Genomic DNA, 25,522 nt, shown 5'->3' on the forward strand with positions numbered 1-25,522 from the left:
ACCTAATGAATGCAGGTTAATATTTTCTGAGTACTGTGATCTGTACGAGTATTGTTTAGTCATATATGTGGTTTATAATTTTATATGCGAATTACTTATGCTATATAGAAAAAGAACAAAGCCCATGGGTTTGTCAGTTATCTACCAAGATTGTCATTTAATTTTTGAATAGAACTTTATTGAAATGGTTCTACGAGCTTATTGGTGTAAATGGTAGAAATAACACATATAACTCGAATGCCTCCCATTCCTATCTCTCACTATCTTATCTTTCCAAGCTCTGTTGCACTGGACACATTTAAATTGTTGAGAAATATCTGTTATTTTTTGAAATCCCATTATAGCATTGTTGATAAAGTTTGACCTACAATCTATTGTTTCTAAAAGTGCCGTTGTCTTTGCTTATACACTAGTTATAGTATTTGAATTGGAATTACAATAGGTGTTAATTCTTATGCTTGTGAACAGACTTCTATCAGTGCCTAAGATATGATGTTTGTATTAATAATTTATTTTCCATTTTTGAAACTTTCAAATCATATCCTGATAAGCAATTACATCTAATAGAGTTCTAGCTCTTTGAAATTGTTTCATGTTTGAACATATACTGTTACAAGTTGCTATCACCTAATCAAAGTGCACATATTGAGCTACAGGCCTTTGTGTGATGACTAAATATTTGCCTCCTTTGAAGTTATAACCTGTTGTAAGTTCTCAGCGATTTACATGGTGTCTTGGTGTAAAATCTTCTAGGGAGTACTGTGATAGCTTCATAGGGTTGTACTGTATACATGAGCTTTTTGATGTTCATCGGGTAATGTCTATTTGTCTTTGAAATTAATTCATAATTTCTTCCTTCTGTTGATATATATTTGTGTGTTAAAGTTTGTTTTTTCATGACTAGATGCCTTTGTCAAGTATCCTTTTTATGTTCTTAAATGATGATGTGATTTTAAATGAATTTTGATATGCCAATGGTTGGTCTGGACTGTTCAAATGGATTAAGATGTACATGCTACTATTTTTTCTACTCTAGGAAATGGCAATAAGGATGGGCTATTTTCTGTGCTCCTAAGAGACTACAATCCACATGCTGCTGCAAGTTGCATGAATCGCCTTGCAAAATTGAGGTAGCTTTTTGTTATGCTATGAGGTTCAAATTAAGCCTTTTCATATAGTCAAATATGTAAATAGTTTGTTTCAGGCACTTCAACATTGCTATAGGTTATGATTCGTATTTCCAATTTTGGTTGTCACCTGAAATTATGAAGATTATCTCCAGGGTCAGCCATGTAACTTTGTGCACGCAAGCAATTTTGTTGTTAAATAAGTGAGTTAAAGGAAAAGAAAATGGGAACAATGAGGGAAAATGTCAACTACTTTGGGCATACTCCTCTCTCTCTTTCTAAATTTCTTTATAAGCACTCATACGTGAACTTGATATGACTTGTGGGAAGTTCCAGAAGTTTGTTTACTTTGTAGACCACAAGGGCTGATTTACACATGTTTTCCTTGTATTCTAGTACTGTATAAATACTAGAAAAATAATTGTATTCTGTGCTTGACCCCTTTATTTTTGTGTTTGTGTGTGTGGAGAGACCTAGGATGGGAGAAATCCCAGCTAAAGTCCATGTGAAGGTGGGACTTCAGCGCAGGTCCTTGGTACTAACTCCCAAAGACTACCAACTGCACTAGTTGGCATTTTGATCATGGACAATTTTTATCATATGCAATAGGAACTTCTTTGTTTTTTTATTTTTGAAAATCATATAATTCTTCTAGCAGTATACTGATTTTTGTTGCGATCTTATATGCTTTCTCATATTCATGATAATTATAATATTATAATAAGTATATTTATATTTAATGTTTTTCTCAATATTGGCAGCCGTAAGCTTTTCATATAGTTATCTTTTGTTGTATTTGCAGTGCCAGGTGGATTGGGAACCATGGTTTTTCAATTGGAATCGATGATGTCCAGCCAGGAGAGAATCTCAACCAGCAGAAAAGGAAGAAAATTAATGAGGGATATAGAGAATGCCATGAACTTATATCCTCATACAGCAAAGGGCAACTTACTTTGCAGTCTGGTTGCAATGCAGCTCAAACATTGGAACTTAAGATAACTGGCGTGCTGAATCAAATTAGATCTACAGCTGGAAATGTATGGGCACTATCATTTTTGTTTTCGTCATAGCAAATTACTTCCTGTATTACTATTTTTCATTGCTAAATATCATCTGCATGCTTTTTGTTTTGCATCCCATTGTTTTTCTTAGTTAAACTGGGGTTATCAAAACATATTTGTTTTCATCATGATTTGAACTTCTATTCAGCATCATTTGGACAACATCTATCTACATATTGTCTTTTTTTTTTTTGTCACCTTAAATTTAGTGCTAGAGTGCTGGTTCCAATTTGCATTAAGTTTTTAGTTTTTTGTGAGGTAAGTGGAATCCCATTGTAACTATTTCTTATTTCCAGTGGATCGCTAACCAGAGAATCTTCAATGACTTTTCTATTTCAGGTTTGTATGAATGAACTCCATTGGAGAAACAGCCCTTTAATTATGTCACAATGTGGATCTAAAGGTTCTCCAATCAATATCAGCCAGATGGTTGCATGTGTGGGCCAACAATCAGTTGGTGGGCGTCGCGCTCCCAATGGATTTATAGATCGAACTCTTCCTCACTTCCCTATAAGTTCAAAGACTCCTGCTGTAAGATTGACGATAGATTAGTAGCATTTTTACTCCCTCTATTTCTTGTTTATGCCATGTTTTATTGCAGATCTCTATATATGAGTGTTATGATTTTATATAATACCCTGCTCAGCTCAAGTCAACTCAACTAAGCTTTCATACTGAACTAATTCGGGTCTGCTTCATCAATTCTTTTCCTCCATTCTGCTTGGTTTAGGGCCATACTTTCTGAAATATTTTACATAATAAACCTACCTTAGTGACTTTCATATGAGATGATCATAGTTTGTTGCTTGGTTTTCCTTTCTTTTTGGTATAAATACCGATTTTCATCAGTCTAGTCCTATGATTCTCCTCCACCTTTCATCTGCATGTATTTTAATGGAGATCTATAATATAGCAGTCTACTATTTTTTTATGATCTTTATTTGAATCTACTGACTAGTAGAATCTGTTTATCTAACATAGGTGCGCCAATTTTCCACTGTTGTGATAAAAACTAGGCAATTGTTATCTCTTTACTGATATGTCCATAGGTCCCACTGATTGTATTTTCATCAAATCTTTATGTTTTAGCCATTGGAGATATGGGTCATATTGACCTACGCGTAACATTCATAATTTATTCAACTGACTTGCATTGTTTTCTAGAAGTGCCACATTGCATATGTTAATACGTGATTTTTTTTTTTCTAATTTTAGTTGTTAAATGGAAAGCTTAGTGATGATGATGTTATTTGTATTGCAGGCTAAAGGTTTTGTAGCTAATTCATTCTATACCGGGCTGACACCCACAGAATTCTTTTTCCATACAATGGGTGGGAGAGAAGGTCTTGTGGATACAGCGGTATGTGTCAGTCTGTAACATTTCCCTACAATTTGATTTATTAAGTTATGTTTGACACCGGGTAAAATCTCTCCCTCCCTCCCTCTCTCTCTGTTTGTGTCTCCATGTATGTGTTCATGTGTCTTTTGGAGGGCTGGGATTAACTTTTGTGCAGTGACATATTCCGAGTTAAAGGATAATCTTCAAATTTACCCGTGTGACTGGACATAGATGCATTTGTCGTGCAATTTTAGATCAGGAGTAGGAATTTGAGCCTGATAAAAGTGTTTTTTAGACTCTCAAATTGAGAGAAACAATTAGAAATATTGACTGTGGAGATGACACTTGGTTGCAAAGACAAACCAACAGCAATTTCTGCACCAAAAGGAGTTGAAGTTGATCAAGGTGTCAGTTCCATAGAAATGTTTACTTTGCCACTCGGAAAGTGGGGATTTAATCATAGATCTACTGTAAATTAGTTGATACTATGGTATGCTGTACCGGCCCGAATTGGGCGGTACGGAGCGTACCGTACCATACCGTACCAGTTCGATACCGGTATCCGGTATGGATGGCGTACCGATACTACCGTACCAACATTATCTAGCGTGGCACCGGTACAGAGTCCGGAATCGAGATGGTGAACCTTGGTTGATACAATGTTGTGAAGCAGTGAAGAACTGGCATTTCATGCTTTAATAACAAACTTGAAGGAGCAAAATTTCAAGATACTATAGTAAAGGCTAATGCAAGGTCTGCCGTAATGGGTTCGGTAGGCGTACTGATCGCCAACCGAACCGGTACGGTTCCGGTTCGTACCGGAACCAGACGGTACGAGCCGGCCAGCTCTTCCCCGCCGGAGCCGGAAAAGAAGAGAACGAGAGAAAGCGCAGGGAAGAGAGGGAGGAGACCTGTGGCCGCCGTCAGAGAGCCGCGGAGGGGCAGGGGAACCCGCGAGGGCGCGGCGGAGGCCAAGGCAGCGGCCGCATTTCGAAACAGGGGACACGGCCGCGAGTTTTTAATTTGGGGGTTTTAAGAGAAGTCAGCAAATCGGTTGGTTTAATTTGGAGCCCAGCGCCCCCCAGCAGGCTTCGCCGCCCCTCCGCGGCTGTCCGATGGCGACCACAGGTTTTCTCCCTCCCTCTCTTTCCTGCGCTTTCTCCTCTCTTCGTCTTCTTCGTCTTCGGCACAGAACCAGCCCGTACCGGTTTCCACGGCTCCGGCATACCGATAGCTGGCTGGACCGATTCGTACCGGCTCGTACGGGCCGGTTCGGCATACTATGGGCTACTGGCTTATTTGTTGGGAGAGATAACTGGATGTTTATTAGAAATAATGATGGATGATAGTAGGAAGCATATGGAACACTAAATAGTGACAAATTATCCATCATGTTGGTTTTTCTGATTAAGGCAATGTATTATCCCAATGGACCAAAATGGAATTACAAAGATTTAAGAACACATCATTAGATGGGATGAACAAACTTATACAACATATTACTAAGAATACTAAATTGTGTTGAAACAACCATTTAAGCCAAAGTTTGGTGATCATATATTGTGCTCGTACTCTTCAGTCAACTATGTTAGCACTAAAAGAAGCACATGTTACCAGACTTGTGCAGATGTGGTTGGATTAGGAAACCTAACCCATTTCAAATCCTAGCTCTATTTGATGTTGTCATATTCAAGAATATAATACATGTTCTAATAATGCTCGTTCTAAGACATGCTTGACTTAATTGTTTTGAAGCATTTCGAACTCATTATATTAGATCATGCATCTCGAATCAATTTTTAATTTGCATAATGATGTTATCAATGTGAAAGAGATGCAATGAATCAAATCAGCAATCAAGATCCGCCGAACTAGTATCGAGATATATTTTTTTAGTTTTTTAAGTTTGATTAATTGGTAATCAATTTTTTTCAACTTTTTTAATGATTTTAAGTATAATTTGATGTTTTTCTGATGTTTTTTGATATTTCTATGATTCTGATTTAACCTAAATGATATATTTTGTTGTTTTAAAGTGATACAAAATATAAAATAATTAGTGAGATATTGCATACTACAAGAAGCAGCATGAAATATCCTAAAATTAACTAGTGAGGTGAAAAATTCAAAATAATACAATCAATTACATATATTTAAAATACGTACATATTGATATTTAAAATCTCGTCGAGTGGCGATGTCTCTTGTAGATATTCGGATCATTAGTATAGTCAGGAGACACATTAGCCCACCCCTTTAATCAAGCAACATTGTGGTTTTGTTCATTCCATAAAGAATGCGCTCTGGGTTATAAGTACTCTCGAATCTCTTGCTGAAGCTCTTGCTCTGAGGTGTTCTTTGGCTGATATTACGGCCATGAAGGGGCCCATCCGAATAAGCTTATAGCAAAATTCGACCCATAAGATGCTCCGAGTTGTGTAGAATAGTAGCTACCGAAAAATGATGCCTCATATGCACCATATTCATATCCATGTTCGTATGGGTCATAGGAATGTGGATAATAGGATCCAATATACGACTTAGAATCTGATACATCTATGAATCCTACTCTACATGCAAGATCATCTGCAGTGGCATCGTATCCTGAATGACCTTTAGGAGCCCGTCTCTTATATGCAATCATACCCTCGCAGGCTCTACCAGATCGTGCACTATAATTTCAATTTGTGTAGCATGCATAAACTGAGACTCACCATTGAATCAAAGACCACCTTGCGGCTGTCTCATGAACGGTGGTCTCATGTCCTCCATTCCCTCTCCGGCCAACAATCCATGACCACCAGATTGCTGCTCTTGGTCTCTAAATCTGAGTAAACTGGTTCCTCCATAATCTCCATGGGAGCTGCAGGTGCCTTTTTTTTTTTTTTTTGGTGTGTTGAGCAGCTGCCTGCTTATCCTTCGTATCCCTCTCTATCTTTATCCTTTGTGCCCTTCTTTACCTGCTTACTCTTCTTGCTCTGCTTGGCTATGTTGGGAGCACCATCCTAACCGGGCCGATGGGGTATCGTAGTAGCCTCGTCTAAGCATCTCTCAATCATATCTCTGAGAGGATATCTCGAAAAAAGTCATGTGATGACCGGCTCCCTAGTCCTATAGCTGTGGTTGATCAGTTGGAAGAATGTGTGATATATTGTGATCTGCCCATTGCCCTACATCGATCCTAGTCTTATTGGCTACGAAACTAGCATGTTGCGGAGGCGATCCTCGCTCATCAAGCTTCGGCTCCTGCTGCTAGCCCACAAGCCATCAAATCATATGGTTATCATCATTATCAATGAAAGCACTATGGATCGGATCTGTGTACTTAAGTTTTACTTTCTCGTGAATGCACTTTAGCCTCAATTTTAGATTGTAGTGAACATATACAAGGTCGTTGAGGTGCTTCTGTGTCAAACAATTTCTCTACTTGCTGTGGATTAGGACGAAGGTGGATTAGTTGTGCCCACAGCCACTCGAGAAGACCGTCTAGGAGAAGATCTGGATAGCTAGTCGCTTAAGATTTCTTGTGGACAAACCAAAATGAATCCACCATTCAGCTGCAAAAATATTGAATTAAATTATATATAATATAGTATCATATTGGTAACCATCTAATACCATGTAAATATTCTCCTGATGTGTAATATACCTGAATTCATACTTTTCTTACGATAGTTGCCGAGAATCCAAAGCTGTCAGTGCCCTCTAAATATTTTGGTTTGTGAAAAAGAACCATATTGTAATATGTTAATAATTGAAGATATCAGTTAATTTACACGTTACCTAACTTACCTCTTCTAGACATAGGGCCATGATTTCTGAATCAGGCTTCATCTTGTAAATCATATTATGTAGAGCGGCCAGAAGTTCGTCATCTATATCGATTCTAGGTACGATGTACTGAAACTTCGGATCCAGGCAGTATGCTGCAGATAGAGTTCGTTGTTGTCTTAGTAAAATTGTTTAAGTTCAGGAGCATTCTAATTTTCAATATTCTTACTTACCTGCTAGATGCAAGTCTCTACCCATCTGTTCTCAAGATCTCTCCCCTTGCATATCTTCTCATCAATGATAGGACCCATGTATAGTTATAAATATATTTGGTGATGGTTTGGGTTGTCTCCACTATTTGCTACACCCTATGAATCTTCGCAATGTCTAGCAACATGAGGTTGATACATGCAGCACATGGGATCAAAAAAATATGTAGCCGCTGCTTCATTAAGATATCACCGGTGGCCTTATATTATGGCCCATTATCTGTGATGATCTATACGACAATCTCCTCTCCTACCTGATCGATCACCTCTTCTATATTAATCTGAAGATGTACATGGCATCGTGCACTTGATTAGAAACATCAACCGACTTATGAAAAAAAGTTTTTGTATCACAATATGTCAAGAAATTGGTAATGTTCTGCCTGGTAGGATTGGTCCAACCATAACACATCACCGTCAGTCCATGTGTGGGCCACTTGCTCTTGTATAAGGCAATCCACTTTTTTAGTTTCTTATTATTGTCAAAAAACTCACCATAAATGTTCTTCAGTCCTGAAGGATCTACACTGCCGACAGCCTGTATGGAGAAAATTGTAGACCTATAGTACGTATTATCTGCCAAATTCGCTAGGACGTGTCTGAAGTGGAACTAGAATCCAATAGCTCGCCATATATCCTTGTCTTTTTTTTAGCATTGTGTCAACTCTTTGCTGTTTCGAATCCTTGTTGGGGAAAGCATATGGATCTAAATAATAGTTGGTGACTCCTGGTGGAATCTCTGGAGGACTTCTTTTTGTTATCAAAAGCCCTCAGCATAGATACAATATGGCCACTGCCTCTATTGATATTTGATAGTCTCTCTAACTGAGGAGATCCTTCTGAACTCTGGATCTATCCTGCTGCTTGCAAACTGGAGCCCGACTCGCAGTATGAGGGCCCAAAATTGTGCCCTATGCCTGGTCACCTCATCCTGTTGCCACTGATCATCTAAGCTCGCTTGAATGACAGCCTCATCTGTGCCTCGTCATCTAGAGCGGATATATCCTCTGACTCCCTAGAGTGATAGGAAGGTGGCTCTGGCATTCGACAATCTATCTCCTTCTTGGAAACCCTCTCTGTTGCTTTGAAATCAATGAACTGTTTCTTTATCAACTGTCAAACCTCCTGTGGGCTTTTCTAGCACAGATACGTCAAGATAACCACCAGCTAAGTGATACTTCAATCTAGTTACTTCTCTCTTGAACTCTATGTTGCACTCAAGGTTCGTTGGACCGACCGTACCGACGTACCGGTGAGCATCGGTACCGGTTAGAACAGATACCGAACAGGAGACGCGCGCGTGAACGCGACCGTGTGCGAACGTAAAAAAAAAAGCAAAAAAAATGAAAAACAATGCGTCCGCGCGTGCGCGGACGTGTTAAATGCCACAGAGGGCATTAAATGGCCCATGCGGGCTAGCAGCCCGCGGGGGCATGCTGCCGCGTGCGGGCGTGATTCCTTGGTGGGTAATCGGCTGTGGGCGCGGTCCAGCCCGCGTGGGCATGCTGCTGCGCACGGGCGCGATTCCCTAGTGGGTAATCGGCTGTGGCGCGGTTCCTGCGCGGGGAACCGCGCGCGGGCGTGCACTACGTGTCCGTGCGGGCGCTCTTCCTCGCGCGGGGGGCGTGCTGCCCCGCGCTCGGGCGCTCTTTCCTGCGTGTGGCCGCGCGGAGAAAATGTGTTTGGGTGCAAACTGGGACGGTTCGCACCGGTACAAGTACGAAACAAATCTGGGTCGGAACCGTTTTAATATGTTGTACCGTACCGGTGCTTGTCGGTATCGGTTTCAATGGTGCCAACCTAAAAGTACTTTTTCATGATCCTACCTAACCAATGTTATGCTCTGGCTTCTTTTTCTTTGATGGTTCCTTTCTACAGGTTTATCAAGTACGTCGGTTTATCAATTATTTAAAAATAATAGAATTTCATTACGATGAAAATAATATTTTTACTTCAGAAAATACATCTGATTTATCTAATATATAATACTATTTTTTGATATTTTATTTATTTATTCATATATTTTTAATAATTTTTAAATTAAAAAATATGTTTAATTACCATAAATTTAAAAAAATATGTTTTTACTTCAGAAAATATTTTCGAAATATGTGATTTATACTACTAATTTTTCATAATTTATGGTATTAATTATTTATTTAATTATTTTTAATTAAAAAATAATTTTGAAATATAAATATTTTAAAAAATTAATTTCAACTCAGATCCATGTAGAATCCACAATGCATGCTACATATATTTTTCTAAGCCCGTGGGCATGCATCAAAGGCTGCTTATTTTTAAATTTTTTATAAATTTAGGTCTAGGCTACTGTGTGCATGATCCAATGACTGTTGAACCGGGCTGAACCGCCCGAATCGGTTTGCCTGTTACATTCGGTTTCGGCCTCATACCGGCCGAAACCCATATGGAATCGGTTGGAACCGATTACTTACCAACCAAAATTGGCTAGAATCGGTCATAAGTGCCCGGTCGGTTTGCACCGAGTCAACCCGATTTCAAATATTCTAGCACTGTAGCACTTCGCCTAATGCCTTTTAAAAGCATCAGGTCACCTACTGCGAAGTTTAAAAATGGCTCCGCGGCTTCTCCTTTCCAAAATCTCCATAACAACACCGATTCAGGCTATCAGAAGGAAAATCCAAGGCTAAATAAGGTGTGCTGACTTTTTTCTACCTTATTTTCTCTATTCTTTTGAAGCTTGAAAAAATAGCTCAAAAATTACAAACAAAGGGCATGCCAAAACTTTTGATTTAGGATTGATTTTTTTATATGTTGTAAATCTATGGACGATCTACACGCTGACATAAAAAATTTTAATTTTTAGATTAATATAATTTTTATAAATTAAAAAATATTTTTGAATTAAAAAATAAAAAAATAAAAATAAAAATAAAAATTTTAAAATTAGAATGTATTTAAGGGCATGCAAGCTACTCTCCATAAAAATTTGGCATCCATTCATTCAACTTTTGATGCGATGCACATAGTGGCCTAGGCCTCAATTTGAAAAAAATTGAAAAATAAGTAGCCTGTGATGCATACCCGAGTTCTTAGAAAAATATATGTAGCATCCATTGTTAGATTTTACATGAATTTGAGCTGAAATTTATTTTTTTAAATAATAATATTTAAAAATTATTTTTAAATATGTAGCCACAACCACAGGAGAGCCCGTCACTACATAAATCCTTGTCTGAGATATCTTCTCAAAGATATGATCGAGAGATGCTTAGACGAGATCACTATGCTACTCGGTTGACTCGGTCAGGAGGGTGACATATATCCTCCTAGCATAGCCAAGCAGAGAGGGGCATAAAGAGTAAGAAGGCAGCTGCCCAGCGCACCAAAAAAAACAAAAGGCACTTGCAGCCTCAATAGAGAGTATTGAGGAGTCAGTACACTCAGATTCAGAGATCATGAGCAGCAGCGATGACAGTTCTGGTGGTCATAGATCTGCCGGCTAGGAAGAAAGTGAAGGATAGGAGACTACTATTTATGAGACAGTCGCAGAGTCTTTTCAATTCACCGGTGAGTTCCAATTTATGCATACTACACAGGATAGAGACTACGGTGCACGATTTGGTAGAGCCTGCGAGGATACGATTGTATATAAGTGACGGGCTCTTCGAGGTCATTCAGGAGGACATGATGCAGTTGCAGATGATCCCGCACGTGAAGTAGGATCCATAGATGTATTAGGTTTCGAGTTGTATACTGAATCCTATTATCCGCTACCACAAGCAGCCTATGACCCATACGGATATGGATATGGATATGGTGCGTCTAAGGCATTTTTCGGTAACTACTATCCTACGCAGTCCGAAGCATCTTATGGGTCAAATTTTGCTGCTGGCATATTCGGATGGATTCTTCCGCAATCGTATTATCAACTAGAGGACATCTCTTAAACCCAGAACTTCAGCAAGAGAGTCGAGAGTGCTTGTAACAAAAGCGCATTCCTTATAGAATGAACGTATAAGACTACACAGCAGGTTGGTTAAAAAGGTGGGCTGATGTGCCTTCTGACTATGCTGATGATCCGAATATCTACGAAAGGCATCGCTCCTTGATCCGATTTTAGATATCGGTATGTATGTTGGACTTTAAATGTATGTAATTGATCATATTATTTTTAATTTTTATGTCACTCCTTGATTTGATAATATTTTATGTTCATTTTATGATTTATATTATTTTGAAACAATAAAATGCATGATCTAAGTTAAACCAGGCTCATAGAAACATTAAAAAAACATCAAAAAAAACATCAAGAAAATATCAAAAAAATATTAAATTAGACTTAAATGCTTTGAAAAAGTTCAAAAAGAGTGTTTACCAATTATTTTTTTTTAAACATCAAAAAGAATGTTTATCAGTTTGGTACGGTACCGAATCATAACGGACGAGTTCTGATATTGGTTTGGCGGACCTTGTCATGATCGCATCAAAATTTGAATAAATGGATACCAAATTAGCTGGAGAGTAGTTTGCATGCTCCTAAATACGCTTATGATTTTATATTTTTTTGATTTTTTAATCCAAAAATATATCTTTAATTTTTAAAAATTATATATAAACTAAAAATTAAAAAAAAAATGTCAGCGTGCATATTATCCATAGATCTACAACATATCATAAAATTAAGTCAAAATCAAAAAATTTGGCATGATTTTTTCTTATTTTGCAAATTTCGAGCTATTTTTTGGAGCCTCCAAAAAGAAAAGAGAATGAGATAGAGGAGAGGAAGCGCACCTTATTTTGGGTTGGATTCTTCTTCAATCTTGCTAAATCAAGGTGATTTCTTCGTGCAATGGAGAAAGTGGGGAACAAAATGAATGTTGGCAAGGCCTGAGAAACTTCTCGAGCCTTCCCAATGGCTCTTTATAACAAGAGGGGGAGGGGGCTAGTTCGAAACCGGCCCGACTCGGTGCGAATCGGACGGTTCCCACCGATTTCGAACAGAACCGGCCGATTTACGACCGATTCCGGCCGGTTCTAGGCGGTTCCAACTGGTTTTGGACAGATCCCGAATAAAATAGGTGAACCGATTCGGTCCCCCACCGGGTTTGATTGGTACCCGGGTTCGGCCTAGTTCGGTAGACCTTGTCAGTAATTTTGCCTTTGTATATGATGTTGAACAAAAGTTACAAAATAAAGTCAACATATGATTTGACATTGACACAAGATGGCCATGCCAAGAAAGATGCGGAGTCAAATGACATTGAAGCACAAGATACCCAACAAATTTTGTTGTGCTAGTAGTAAGATCACATTTTTGGGCTATGTGCCTCCCATCATCACAGTGTTGAATGTCTAGGAGCATCATGGTGGCATTGCCATGAGTTGGACGTTGTTCATGCTATGTGGGGTGGAACTACAGATTATGTCCAAGTCATCTAAATTCATTAATGCTCACTTTAATATCATATGTATTTACCAGTATAAGTCAATTGCATTTACTATCACAAGGCTATAAGGCTAGCGATATTGTTGTCATTGACAGATAATTGGTGTAATATGACTTTGATGCATTCTGATGACTTTTCCCATTGTCCCATAGGAGTTCTTGCCCGCCCGGAAAGGAGTCATAGCCTCATACATGTTTGTGCAACTTGTTCTTTTACTTTGCTTACTACATGTCGGTTGTTATAAGCACTTCAACTGGGGTCCCATATTCTGAGGTAGTGTTGTTTTTACAATGTCGACCTGGTCAAGTATCCAATGCGAATGCCCATTTATATCTTCTAACTTTTTGTGTATTCTTTTATTACTAAATTTAGACTTGGGTGTGGTGGTAAGTACTGCTTGTCTATGAATGCCTATAGGGCAGAATGCCAATCTATGTTTTGGGGACCCCATCATCACATCCTTAAGAAACAAATTTTCAATTTAATTATCCCAGCTGACAAACACAAAGCATTAACGATCACTATGTGATCCTGTAATTTTGTTGCTGTGTTTGGATGATCACGCTTATGTTGCTGAGAATTTGGGATAAAATCTTCTTCAGAGAAAAACAGCAAAGATTGCACAGAAAATTAAGGTACATGGATTGGTTTTAAACTTTTAGTGATTACTTTCCACTGGTTACTTCGTGCAATAGCATATCTTCCAACAAGAGCGGCATCCTCATATCATAGTCACACCTTCAACCAAGCTCCTACAAATCTTTCAACACTAGGCCTCTCTTCTTTCCTTTACTGTGGCCTTTTCTGCCACAGTTGCATGCCTCCATGCAGCTCCGATCTAGTATCTAGTTTTAACCTTTTGGAAGTTATTTATAGCCGTTTTAATTCTAAGAATTTTCTAGTGACTCTCTAACTTCCTATTCTTGCTCTTTTGCATGCTTTCACCCTAATATTCTTCTTTGTGCTATGCATATTACCTTCTGATTATGAATAAGCAATGTTGCTAAAAGGTACCTAAGTACTTGTTAGAACTTATTGTTCAAAAACTTTCTATAATTTCATATTTGATGTTTATATCCTTGCTAAAGTTCTCTCACTTTTCTGGTTATATCAGATATTGTGTGCCATTGAATTTCTAGGGAAGAATAGTCATCATCTAAATGTTTTGAAGTTCAATAAATTTATGTGTTTCACACCTTGTCTGCTGTTCTGCGGATTCATTCTAAAGCTTCTCTTTTGAATGCTAAGGAAACAATTATCTGCATAAAGAATTTTCATCTGTCCACCCTTTGACATTTAATCCAGGTAACAGCAGTGAGACTGTGAGAGAATTTTGGTTTTTTCTGATCATTCTTGAGATGTTCGTTTCTATTCTGTATTGTAAATATCCTCTCTTATTCCAATTTCTGTGTTAGAAAATGCCAAACATTTCATGCTGGATGATGAACTGGTAGGGGTCCTGCCAAACCCTGGTTTCTTTAAAGGGAAAAGGAAAATAGAAAAAAAAAAAGAAAAGGTTAAAAAATCATGTTCTACACTTAATTCTGCACTTATGCAATGTAGGTGAAAACAGCAGAAACTGGATACATGTCCCGCAGATTGATGAAAGGTTTGGAAGATTTATCAATTTATTATGATCAGACAGTGCGAACTGCTAATGGATCTATAGTTCAGTTTGTTTATGGTGATGATGGCATGGATCCAGCAAAGATGGAAGGAAAAGATGGGATTCCCTTAAATTTGGATCAGTTGTTCATGAAAGTCATGGTCTGATTTTTTTCTTTTACCTTGGTTTATGGATATGCTGTGAAAAGAAGTAACCTGTTGATACGAGCTTTCTTTTCCATTTTGCAGGCTACCTGTCCCCTTAGAGAACAAGACACTTTATCTCCAGCAGAAATCTTACATACTTTGGATGACAGGCTCTCAAAATATGATACGACTCCTGAGGGTGGTTGCTCAGCAGCCTTCAAGAAAATGTTGTCAGATTTTCTGCATAAACACGCTGCTGCGTTCAGTAATATAAGAAGGGCGCTTCAGCTTGATGAAAATCATGTTCAGAAGAAAGATTCTAGTGTTCTTGAAAGTGTTGCTGCAAATATATCTGGAATTTCTGCTAAACAACTACAGGTTTGTGTGATATTCCTCTTTTGCATTACTATTTTCCATTTGAAAATGTGCAGAAGGTCAGGCATTTGGAGTAGATGAGGTACAACATCTGGATGAAAGATGGGAACAGAAGCTAGGTTAATTTGGTTAACTATCTTATTTATCTTCATCTTGATAAAGAAGATTCTTAATGGTTGGAATTCAGTGACACTGCTTTATAAATATTGGTCTACAAAATTATCCCCATTATCTTTTTGTGAGACATAATAATGTTATGCCCAAGCACCGCACTGCATGCTCATACCGAACAGGACCTGTGTGCTGCTAAAAATTGTTGTTTCTTGCTAAATGCAAAGTAGTGCCACTACCAAAAAAATATGTAACTAGCATGTTGTTATTATGTAATTTTATCTCTTTTTTTTAATTGCTGAGTTGTAGCCTTTTTTTGATTATTTTTGTTGAAACTTGAAAATGTATATGCCTTCAATTCGTGAATCTTTTGACTAATCTATAATCCTAGACCATAATAAATATGTGTTAATTGTTTCTAAACAAGTCATGGGCATGTGTATTGCACTTTCTGATGTACATTAACAGTGCATGCTGCTAACATCGATTAGCGTTATATTAGAAAATAGAAAGGAAAAAACCTTGTTTCTTGTCAAATCTGTGGGTGTTACAAACACACTGCTATGGGATTTCTGTAGAATGAGTGGACCATGTTAGATACTATGGATCTAGGTAAGGTTGGAGCATGCTTTCTGTTTGACCAGCATCGGAGAAAACAATCTATCCAACCAGCATTTGATATTTGGTAAGGAGTATATTAAGAGTTATAAAATCATGTCATTTGGGGGATATGAGCTGATGGAGAATAGGTTTTTTAAGTAGTTTTGGTTTGTAGAGTTCTAAACCAAGGAATTCAGAACCATCCCAAATTGTTCGGTTCGGGGCTACCGAGCCATGCCGGCGGCGAACCGGGATGGTTCCGGCATTCAAAACGAGAAACCGGTAGGAGGGTGAGAGGCAATACGAGTCCGGCACAGAACGACATGAGGATGCACCAAACCATTCTGTCGGCCGACTGGTATGGGCTCTGGTACGAGCACAGCGAATCTTGTTCCAAACCCTCCTAATATTTCATTGAAATACATTTCCCTTCTTTTATTAAAATTAGTTGGCAAGAGTTTCTGAGTAGGGCAGATGTAGAACTTTTAATGGAGAAAAGATTTGATGGTCAATGCCCCAACTTTTAGGGAAATATTTTCGATATGGACATTAAAAATATGAGTTCATACAGGAAAAACTTTCGGAACATCACTTGTGTATAGCAGTGGATTGGAGTTAGAAAAGAAAATTCAAAAGGGCTTCTTAACGAAGTCCTAAATCTTGTCTAATGGTGATACAAATTTTAAGAAAGTATGGAGTTGTTTGAACTGGTAGTGTCATAAAGAGTAAGCGAAAGTTTGACTTATATTTGTTGTGTTGGTAGTACTTTCTAAAAAATTTCATCCAATTGTTTTGTGTTATTGACTTGTTAAAATTGCATCTTAAGTCTCAGATCACAATTGCACATTGCCTTTTAAAAGAAGAAATGTAATCCATAGGTCTTTAGTTTGTATTAATACTTTAGAATAAAAGATATCCTTTATTTTTTGCTTTTCGTCTGTAGAAAACAAGGCATTTGTCTCGGATATTTCTTGAGTAGTTTTATCTAAATAACAAATTTCCTGTTTTAGGTTTTCCTGGAGACATGTATATTCCGTTATCATTCGAAAAAAATCGAAGCAGGAGCAGCAATTGGAGCAATTGGAGCTCAAAGTATAGGAGAACCAGGGACTCAGATGACACTGAAAACATTTCACTTTGCTGGAGTTGCTAGCATGAGTATCCTTTGGACATATTCATTATTAAACTGAAGTAGCCTTTAATTTCTTTCATGTAGTCTGTAAATGAAAATTCCACCTTCGAATTTCTTTTATTTTATCTATACCAATTTCTCACGCACTTCTTTTTTTCCTTTTATGCTGTTTCCTGTTCTCAAACACTTTTGTCTATTTTGAGGAACTAGGCAATTCATTATTTTTTTCAGTGTGCCAAAATTATGAGACCAACTTCTATAATAAGTTAACAAATCTATCATCTTCATTTCATGCATATTGATAGTTTCCTTGTTATTGCACCAATTTTATTTGCATGAGTCAAAATTTGTATACTTTTGATTTAAGATCTATTTGTAACACATCTTTTTGTCCCAAATTAGGTAAAAAAGAAGAATGGCAAAATGCATGATGTTGATGTATACAATAATGATGTTCACTGTGCTGAAGATCTTTGATTTTCTTCTTTTCCAACTCTTGCTCTTTTGACATTTCTTGGGCTTTCATGTAGGAAGATATTATCATCTAATATTTTAAGGTGACAATAAAAAAACAATCCAGAAAAACATGAAGTTGCCATTTTCTACCGCTGTATATATATATGCTATGTTTGAGGAGGAACGCAAGTTAGTAAAGCTGCTATCAATCATGTATATCTTCCTAGTTTGAGATATTTACTAGTATGAAGTTTCTTTACCTTTTAGTGTTGTTATTTCTGACTTTGTTTCTAACCAAGTCATAGTGCTATTAAAAGCTATCACAATTAATATCCAAATCCAGCGAGAAATGCTTGAACAACTTCCATCTCCTTCAAATATTTCTTCAACCATTTACAGAAATACTCCCATCATCTGCTTCCTGTTGCACAGTATGTGATATCCCTGTATAAATAAGGGATATATGTGTCTGATATTCTTCAAGCTTTTTCTACATATTCAACTTACACAAAGATTGGATATTTTGCTTATACTGAATTCTATATATAGTGCAAGTGATCTCTTGACTGAGCATTAGATGTCACTCTTGGGGTTCCTCGCATCAAGGAAATAATAAATGCTGCGAAAAACATAAGTACGCCAATTATCACTGCCACACTTGTCTCTGACCGTGATGTTATATCTGCACGTATGGTGAAAAGCAGTCTCGAGAAAACTGTTTTGGGTGAGGTATGTTTCTTGCTAACGATAAGAAGTCACACATCCTTTATGTAATACTGCCTTGGAGGTCTGTTAGTAGTTCTTACTGAAGTGCTAATTGTAATGGAATGAGACTTTTCCTTTTCCCTCTGCTATTCTGTGAAAAGCATCTGGAGTCTGGACTGTTGAAATTGAAAAATCTGGAAATCAGTAACAGATTAGCTCAAACATGCCTTGTGAGTTAGAACCATCATCTCTTTATATGCTAATGTTGTAATTTGACAGTGGCCATCCCTTAATCTATGCACGATGCAAGCTAGCTTAATGGCAAAGTAAGATTGGGAAAGCCAACAATATAAAAGAAGGGTTATAAAGCTTGCTGTTCATGTTCATGTTGTTGTCCCAGAATCCGATCCATAACTCATCGATTTTTGTGTGAATGGCCCTTTTTTATCTGGAGTAAATTTTCCAGTCAAGTAGTAAATGAGACGACTTTCAAAATGCATATTTTAATTACCTCTAATGAAGATAAAACTAATAGTATGATGATATGGTCCATACCATTGTCACATTTTGTGAAGGTTATCTTTTCTGGTCAATGATAACCATGGCAATTCTTCCAAAATGTTGAAGAGGCTAAGTACTTATTTTGATATGTAATCAATGGACCTTGAAATGTACATTTTTCTAATACTACAGGATGCCCATGATATGCAGCTACACATGTAGTCTAAAGTTGGTCTTTCACTAATGCCCATCATTTTACTACAAAGACACATTTAATCCCATCACAAAATTTGAAACTATTAAACATGCTATATATCTTTCTCGTGAAATTAACGCAAAAACGGATAGGATCATTAGATGTTCTGCATTAATCTTTCATACATATTTAGAAGGGTTCTATTGGTTGCTTCAAAATTTTCCATTGGAAGTGGTTATTCACGCCTTCCTCCCACATCTTAAGTAGTTCATGAGTAGTTTTAAGTAGCTAAACAGCCTTGCTAGCATGATGCATCTTCTATTTCTTTTGTTGATTTGTGACACCAATTGACCTGCAGAATGATTGCCTTCCATAAATCATTAGAAGATGCTGAAGTTGAATATGATGGTCCATGCTGATCTGTATATGATGATTTGATTAATCCACTTTTCTTTGCTATTTATGTCCAAATATCCATATTTCGTAAAATACTATGTTGAAGCTGGATGATTGTTGACCTCATTTGATTGTGCAGGTTGCTAAAGCCATAAAGATTGTACTGAAATCCAGTCAGCCTTATATAGCTGTTAAACTTGACATGGAACGAATTGAAGCCTTGCATATTAGAATTTCTTCCCAGTCTGTACAACAGGCAATCCTGAATCATCCAAAAATAAAATTAAAACCTGAGGTATGAAGATATCCTTACCTTAGACCCCTGCAATCATTCTTTCCATGCTGCACTGGGTCTTCATCATGCAGCTTGCTTGCAGCATATCCGTGTCCTTGGAAACAACAATCTGAAAATATACCCTCCTGAAGCAGATAGGAGTAAACTACAATTTGAGCTGCATTCTTTGAAAGCTGTGCTTCCAAAGGTTATCGTGAAGGTAAACTTATGTTTCTGCCCCTTGATAGTCAATTTTAAGAAACTCTTTGATGACAGAGTTTCATCCTTTAGATGTAAGATTTTGTTAAGGAAGGGAATCCTTATGCTTTTTTTGTAATTGATGCTCAGGGTATTGCAACTGTTGAGCGTGCAGTTATCAATAATACTAATGGAGTATACAACCTGCTAGTTGAAGGGTTTGTCTGACTTGTGTTCCTGTTCATGCACTATGCTTTTTGAATTGAATATTCTAGTTCTTCATATTCCACCCTGATGCTTTGGTCAACCATGGACTTCCTCAATGACAGTAATCAAATAGGAAGTGAACGTAACAAATTCTATAAAGCACTCTGATTTGGCATCAGCACTAAAATGCTTTCTTAATTATATATTTCGGACAGCCAGAATTAATTGAGTTATTTGAATAATAAATATGGGTTTATTTTTGTTCAATTCTGAAATTCTTTTCTTAAATATAAACAAAACTGAATGGATCAATAATCTTTTTTTGCAATCTTCCTAGTATAAATTTGTCCTACTATAATGGCACTCTTTTTAACAGTTCAAATGCATTGACTTACTATGCTCTATAAATATGTGCAGTACAAACCTTTTGGCAGTCATTGGCACCCCAGGAATCAATGGAAGTAAAACTAAAAGTAATCATGTCATTGAAGTACAGCAGACACTTGGAATTGAGGCTGCGAGACAGTGCATCATTAACGAAATTCAATATACAATGCGTAATCATGGCATGAGCATTGATGCACGGCATATGATGCTTCTGGCAGATTTGATGACTTACAGAGTAAGCATTATTTCATATTCCTGTTGTGTATGTCCGTGATGTAGATGCTGGGACTTGTTAATTGTGGCTTGTTTATCTTCAGCTCTTAGTATACATTTGCTTAGCAGGCATATTTGTCATTTATTGTGATTGCCTATGTCAGGGTGAAGTTCTTGGAATCACTAGATTTGGCATCTCAAAGATGAAAGACAGTGTTCTGATGCTAGCATCATTTGAGAAAACTGCAGAACACCTGTTTAATGCTTCATACAATGGTAGGAATGATCAGATAGAGGGAGTAAGTGAATGTATTATAATGGGCATTCCGATGCAGCTGGGCACCGGAATACTTAAAGTTAGACAGAGGTATATACCTAAAACATCTTCATAATCTGCAGTAACACATTTAGGCCAAATGATATGCAATTATGATTGTTGCATCAGCATTTGCATGTTCGAGTCACCAATACATGTTCTTTGATATTCATATTATCCTTATGTGGCTATATATGCATCAACTGGATTCGGATAACATTTTGGTGTCATTTATCACTATATATAGTGTGATTATTTGGACATGCCCATGTACATACGTACACATACATAGATACATACATAGATACATACATATGTACATATACACACACACATATACATATACATATATATGTATATATGTATATATACGTATACATATATATATATATATGTGTGTGTGTGTGTGTGTATGTACATATATATATATATATATATATATATATATATATATATATATATATATATATATATATGTATATGTATATGTGTGTATATATATATATATGTGTGTGTCTATATATATATATCACATTACAAATTACAAGTGTTCTATTTTCTGTTCTAAGGAAAGAGGACATGTGAGGGCAAACATTTATTTGAAATGTATGGTTCGCAACATTTTTCATTAATAACCAGCTTGACAGTTAGTCATGTCAAGCCCTCCGCATGATAGACCTTTTTGTGAGTAAATGTGTTCATTGAGAAACTACATTATGACTTTATGAGCTGTGATACGTGTCTTATGCTTTTTAAAAAAAAAATTAATGTGGTGATTCAAATGTAGTAATTTAATCAAGGATTTGAACCAGGGACTGTTGTGCCGAAGTCGAGGCCTGGACAGTTTGCTCAATGGGATGGGTAGGTACGGCCTTGTGCCATTCCGTGTCGGGCTTGTACTGACATGATAGAGGGGGCGGGAGGAGAGGGAGAATGGGAGAGAGGAAAAGAGAGAAGGGGGAGAGAGAGAGGGAGAGAGGAGGGTGGCAGAGGCCGGTGGAGGGCCGGCGAGCTGCGCGAAGGGGTGGAGCAAATAGGGGAACTAGAGACGGAGCCCCTCCTCTGCAGCTCCCCATCCCTCTGCCGGCCGGCCTCCACCTCCCTCTCTCTTCCTTCCTCTCCCTCCCTCCCCTGCTCTCTCTTTTTTTCTCTCTTTCCTTCTCCTTCTCCCCCTCCATCGCCAGTTTCTAATTTGGGTTCGTGGAACCGTCCCAGTCCGCTGTCGGTAGGGCTCGGTACGCCCCAAACTAGATAGTTCGGGACGGTTCCGCCGACCATGATCTAAACCTTTAAAAGGTATATAATGTTTTTCCTCTTGCCGAGTCAAAAACAAGGACCCTTGTCCAGAACTGATTCTCGTATTTGTGTCCATACAACACTATCTATGATATTGCCGTTATAATCATCATTAGCAAACTAAGAGTGTTCTTTGAATCTATGATTGGTTCTATTACATGTGCACACATTCATATGAGTTAGACCCCGCACACACATATACATACATGAGTTATAGACCATGCACTAAATGTTAAAACTTTGAGAACAGATTTAAAAGATTTAATGATTCCAAAAACAATGATGGTTCACTCAAATTGGAGATCCACACACATACAACACCATTAAGAGTCTATACCCTTAAAAGAAAAGGCAAAATAGCACGATTTTTTGCTCTTCAAGTAACATCACTAATGATATTGTCGTCATAACGTCATTAGCAAGTTGAGAATGTTGTTTAAATCTCTAATAGGTGCCATAACATGCATATTTGCGCTTGCATTTGTGTGCATGCACGAGTTAGACCTAAGGTTCAAAATATCAAGGATCAATATTAATGTTTACCATCCAGACTCCATACCGGTACCATCATATTACAGTATTAGTATGCAGTACGGTACGAGATGATGAGGCAGACTGCATATCAGTATAGTATGCCTGGGACTGTACGGTACTGATCGGTATGGTGAACCTTGATTGATACCATATCGAGAAAGGTGGGTGCAGTACGTGTCATCGCATTAAGGATTGTGCGGGCAAAAGGTATTGATGGATACATATAAATACACCCCAAAGCCCTTGTATGGCCTTTTCTGGCCTCCAAACTTTATATCTAGATTTTCTTTAATAACATTTTCATAAGAAATAAGATAGGAATATCGAGTTAAATACTCCAGTCAAGGTTTTTTTGTGCTAAAATCATGACATGCTAAAATATCGCACGTCACTTAATTTGCAATCTAAAATACATTTTAAAGATTCACATGTCAAAATTAGCAACTAAAATGAAAGTAAAGAACGAATATTATTTATAGTGTTATTTAATAATAGTAGCAAAAAATATTATTTATAACGTTATTTAATAATAATAGCATCTGAACCCCCAAATCATTCTAATTAGTGCTTCTAATTTCTACCATCAACAAGCACTAAGGGCATGTTTGGTTAGAAGTTGGACTCTGAAATGGAAATGTGAATGAGTGACTAAATAGCTTTAGCTTACTTATCCATATTTTAATCAATTTTTTTTTTTCAAAATTTGTATAGCATGTTCTGAAGTGCAAGTTTGTTGCATGAACTAATTCCATTTGGTTCATTAATTTATCTTCTCTTTTTTTTGTTGATTTAGAAGCATTCTTTAAACATATATATTTTTTGATGATTAAAAATATAATTAGTTAAAAATTTATGATAATTTCAATTTTGGCTAGTGGAACCTGGGCATGTCAAAAGAGTACCAATTGTGCGTCAAATTTTTTGGCAATATGCACCTATCGCTAGAGCAAAAATAGTTGTAGACTGGTCAATCTAGTGTGAAAACCCTTTTAGTGATTCATCTCTCTTCTCATTTCTGCTTTCAAGTAGTGGAAATTAAGAGAGAATCATCCCGTCACCTACTTCCCGAGCAATACCCAAGTGTACCACTCGGTTTAAGTGGTTCAATGTCAATTTAGGATAAACCAACCTTGATGCACTCCTGAACCATGGGATTCTCCTCAGTTTAGGTGCTTCGGACTGTTTCTGTCTAAAACAAGGTTCCATGTAGCGAACCAAGACTTGCCCTTTTTAGGAGGCCCCAAATGGCACGTATCAAGACATGCATGCTGAACTGCTTGGGATTTCAAATGCTGGCTAGACCACACAGAAGCATATACATATGAGTTAAGACTACATGCTAAAGGTTCAAGCTTTGACAAAAAAATTTAAAAGATTTACCAATTCAAGAAACAATGATGGGGCATTCAAATTGAAGATGCACACGAGTCAGACTATATACTAAATGTTAGAACTTTGACAAGAAATTTAAATGATTTAACAATTTCAAAAACAACAATGGGTTACTCAAATTGAAGATCCACACCATTGGGTTTGATCTATACTTTCAAAAATGGGTCAAATATCATTTAGTTTAGAGATCTTTAAGCTTCTTCAAATGAGTACAATTAATGGATGGCTTTATTTGTGCTAGTAGGCCAAGTACATGATAGGGCAGACATATGTATGAATTGTAAAGTAAGGCATGTATCAAGCTATACTCAATAACCACTACTGATAAGTAAACATTAGTTTTATGTACCTCTACATGGTTTCTGCATTGTTCCTTTTTTTTTTTTTAATGCACAATATGGTCTTACCTCGCAGACCCAAGGAAAGTCGAAGGAATGTGATTTCGAAATTTACCATGGTTTGGCAGTCATACCTTTTAATACTTGGATATATAGTTTTTCTAGCTTTAGAATATGCTATGTTGTTCTTAAAAGGATTGTCTAGGTTTTCTTTTGTTGCTGATATCTGTATAAGGTAGTTTGTATTTGAGATCAAATGGGTGTATTCCCTTTGTGTACCTATAAAAGAAATATCACCAGCATAGTTGCATCATCAAATCATAAAGTTTGAAATGACCCAAACATGTGATGCATTCTCTCTGCTTCTAAACAACTCCAAAGGCAAGGAGGGCAACCTAGTAGGCTACCTGCAAAGACCAACAAATATAAAGTCCAGGAGAAGAATTTAACAGTGCCGCAATTAGCAACTAGCTGTCAACCAAGTTTTCAATGCCTGAACCTTGTGAAGTGTGTTAGAAGATATATGATAATTTGAAAATATTTTTATCTTTGGTCCATAGATGGGCTGTTGCACATCAGGCATCGAATTTTTGGTGGGTAAATAGGTCAGGATTCTAGAAATGAACAATCTTCTTTGATAAATATATTTTGATTATGCATGCTTTATTTAGAAAGTTGGGTTAATTAGTCAAATTTTGTGATGGCAGGGTTGAGCAGCTTCCGGAACTTACTTACAGGCCTGATCCAATTATATGTTGAAATCTAGCAAGCTTAATGCATCTTTGACATGTATATGAACAGCAGTTCTTGTATTGGAACTATGCAATCAGTATATGATTTCATACTAACAGGTATATGAAGTTTCTTCATTATGCACTTTTTGAAGAGGCATATATGAAAAATGCCATGTGGATTTATTAATGGGTTCGGTGAAACCTTTTATGCTGATTGTGAAGAAAACTTGACCCACCCCCTTGGGATATGTGCGCAACACCATTTCAGCCAGGTATGGCACATTCGTAGTCGTTTGTCCATGCTTTTTTCTCCCTTCAACGATATCACATGCCAGGCTAAGCAAATGTAGTGCAACATTTTTGATACTAGACATCGCACAGAGTTTTGCGAGGCTTCTATTGATTCTCAG

The 25,522-nt window shown here is 37.2% G+C and overlaps 1 protein-coding gene across 3 annotated transcripts in view; it reads left to right on the forward strand.

The window, feature by feature from the left end:
* LOC103716702 (DNA-directed RNA polymerase III subunit 1) overlaps positions 1–25,412 on the forward strand; it is a 69,233-nt gene extending 43,821 nt beyond the window's left edge. For all 3 annotated transcript variants that reach the window (XM_039116935.1, XM_039116934.1, XM_039116936.1), the window contains 14 exons: positions 1,037–1,130; positions 1,930–2,164; positions 2,528–2,719; positions 3,450–3,548; positions 14,563–14,766; positions 14,854–15,129; positions 16,848–16,995; positions 18,003–18,154; positions 19,363–19,518; positions 19,601–19,717; positions 19,846–19,913; positions 20,320–20,524; positions 20,667–20,869; positions 25,086–25,412. In XM_039116935.1, the coding sequence (XP_038972863.1) occupies positions 1,037–1,130; positions 1,930–2,164; positions 2,528–2,719; positions 3,450–3,548; positions 14,563–14,766; positions 14,854–15,129; positions 16,848–16,995; positions 18,003–18,154; positions 19,363–19,518; positions 19,601–19,717; positions 19,846–19,913; positions 20,320–20,524; positions 20,667–20,869; positions 25,086–25,137 (2,201 nt within the window). In that variant the 3' untranslated portion in view covers positions 25,138–25,412. The remainder of the gene's footprint in view (positions 1–1,036; positions 1,131–1,929; positions 2,165–2,527; positions 2,720–3,449; positions 3,549–14,562; positions 14,767–14,853; positions 15,130–16,847; positions 16,996–18,002; positions 18,155–19,362; positions 19,519–19,600; positions 19,718–19,845; positions 19,914–20,319; positions 20,525–20,666; positions 20,870–25,085) is intronic.
* Positions 25,413–25,522: the final 110 nt, after the last annotated feature.

This window comes from Phoenix dactylifera, unplaced genomic scaffold, assembly GCF_009389715.1.
Source record: "Phoenix dactylifera cultivar Barhee BC4 unplaced genomic scaffold, palm_55x_up_171113_PBpolish2nd_filt_p 000146F, whole genome shotgun sequence".
Taxonomy (NCBI): domain Eukaryota; kingdom Viridiplantae; phylum Streptophyta; class Magnoliopsida; order Arecales; family Arecaceae; genus Phoenix; species Phoenix dactylifera.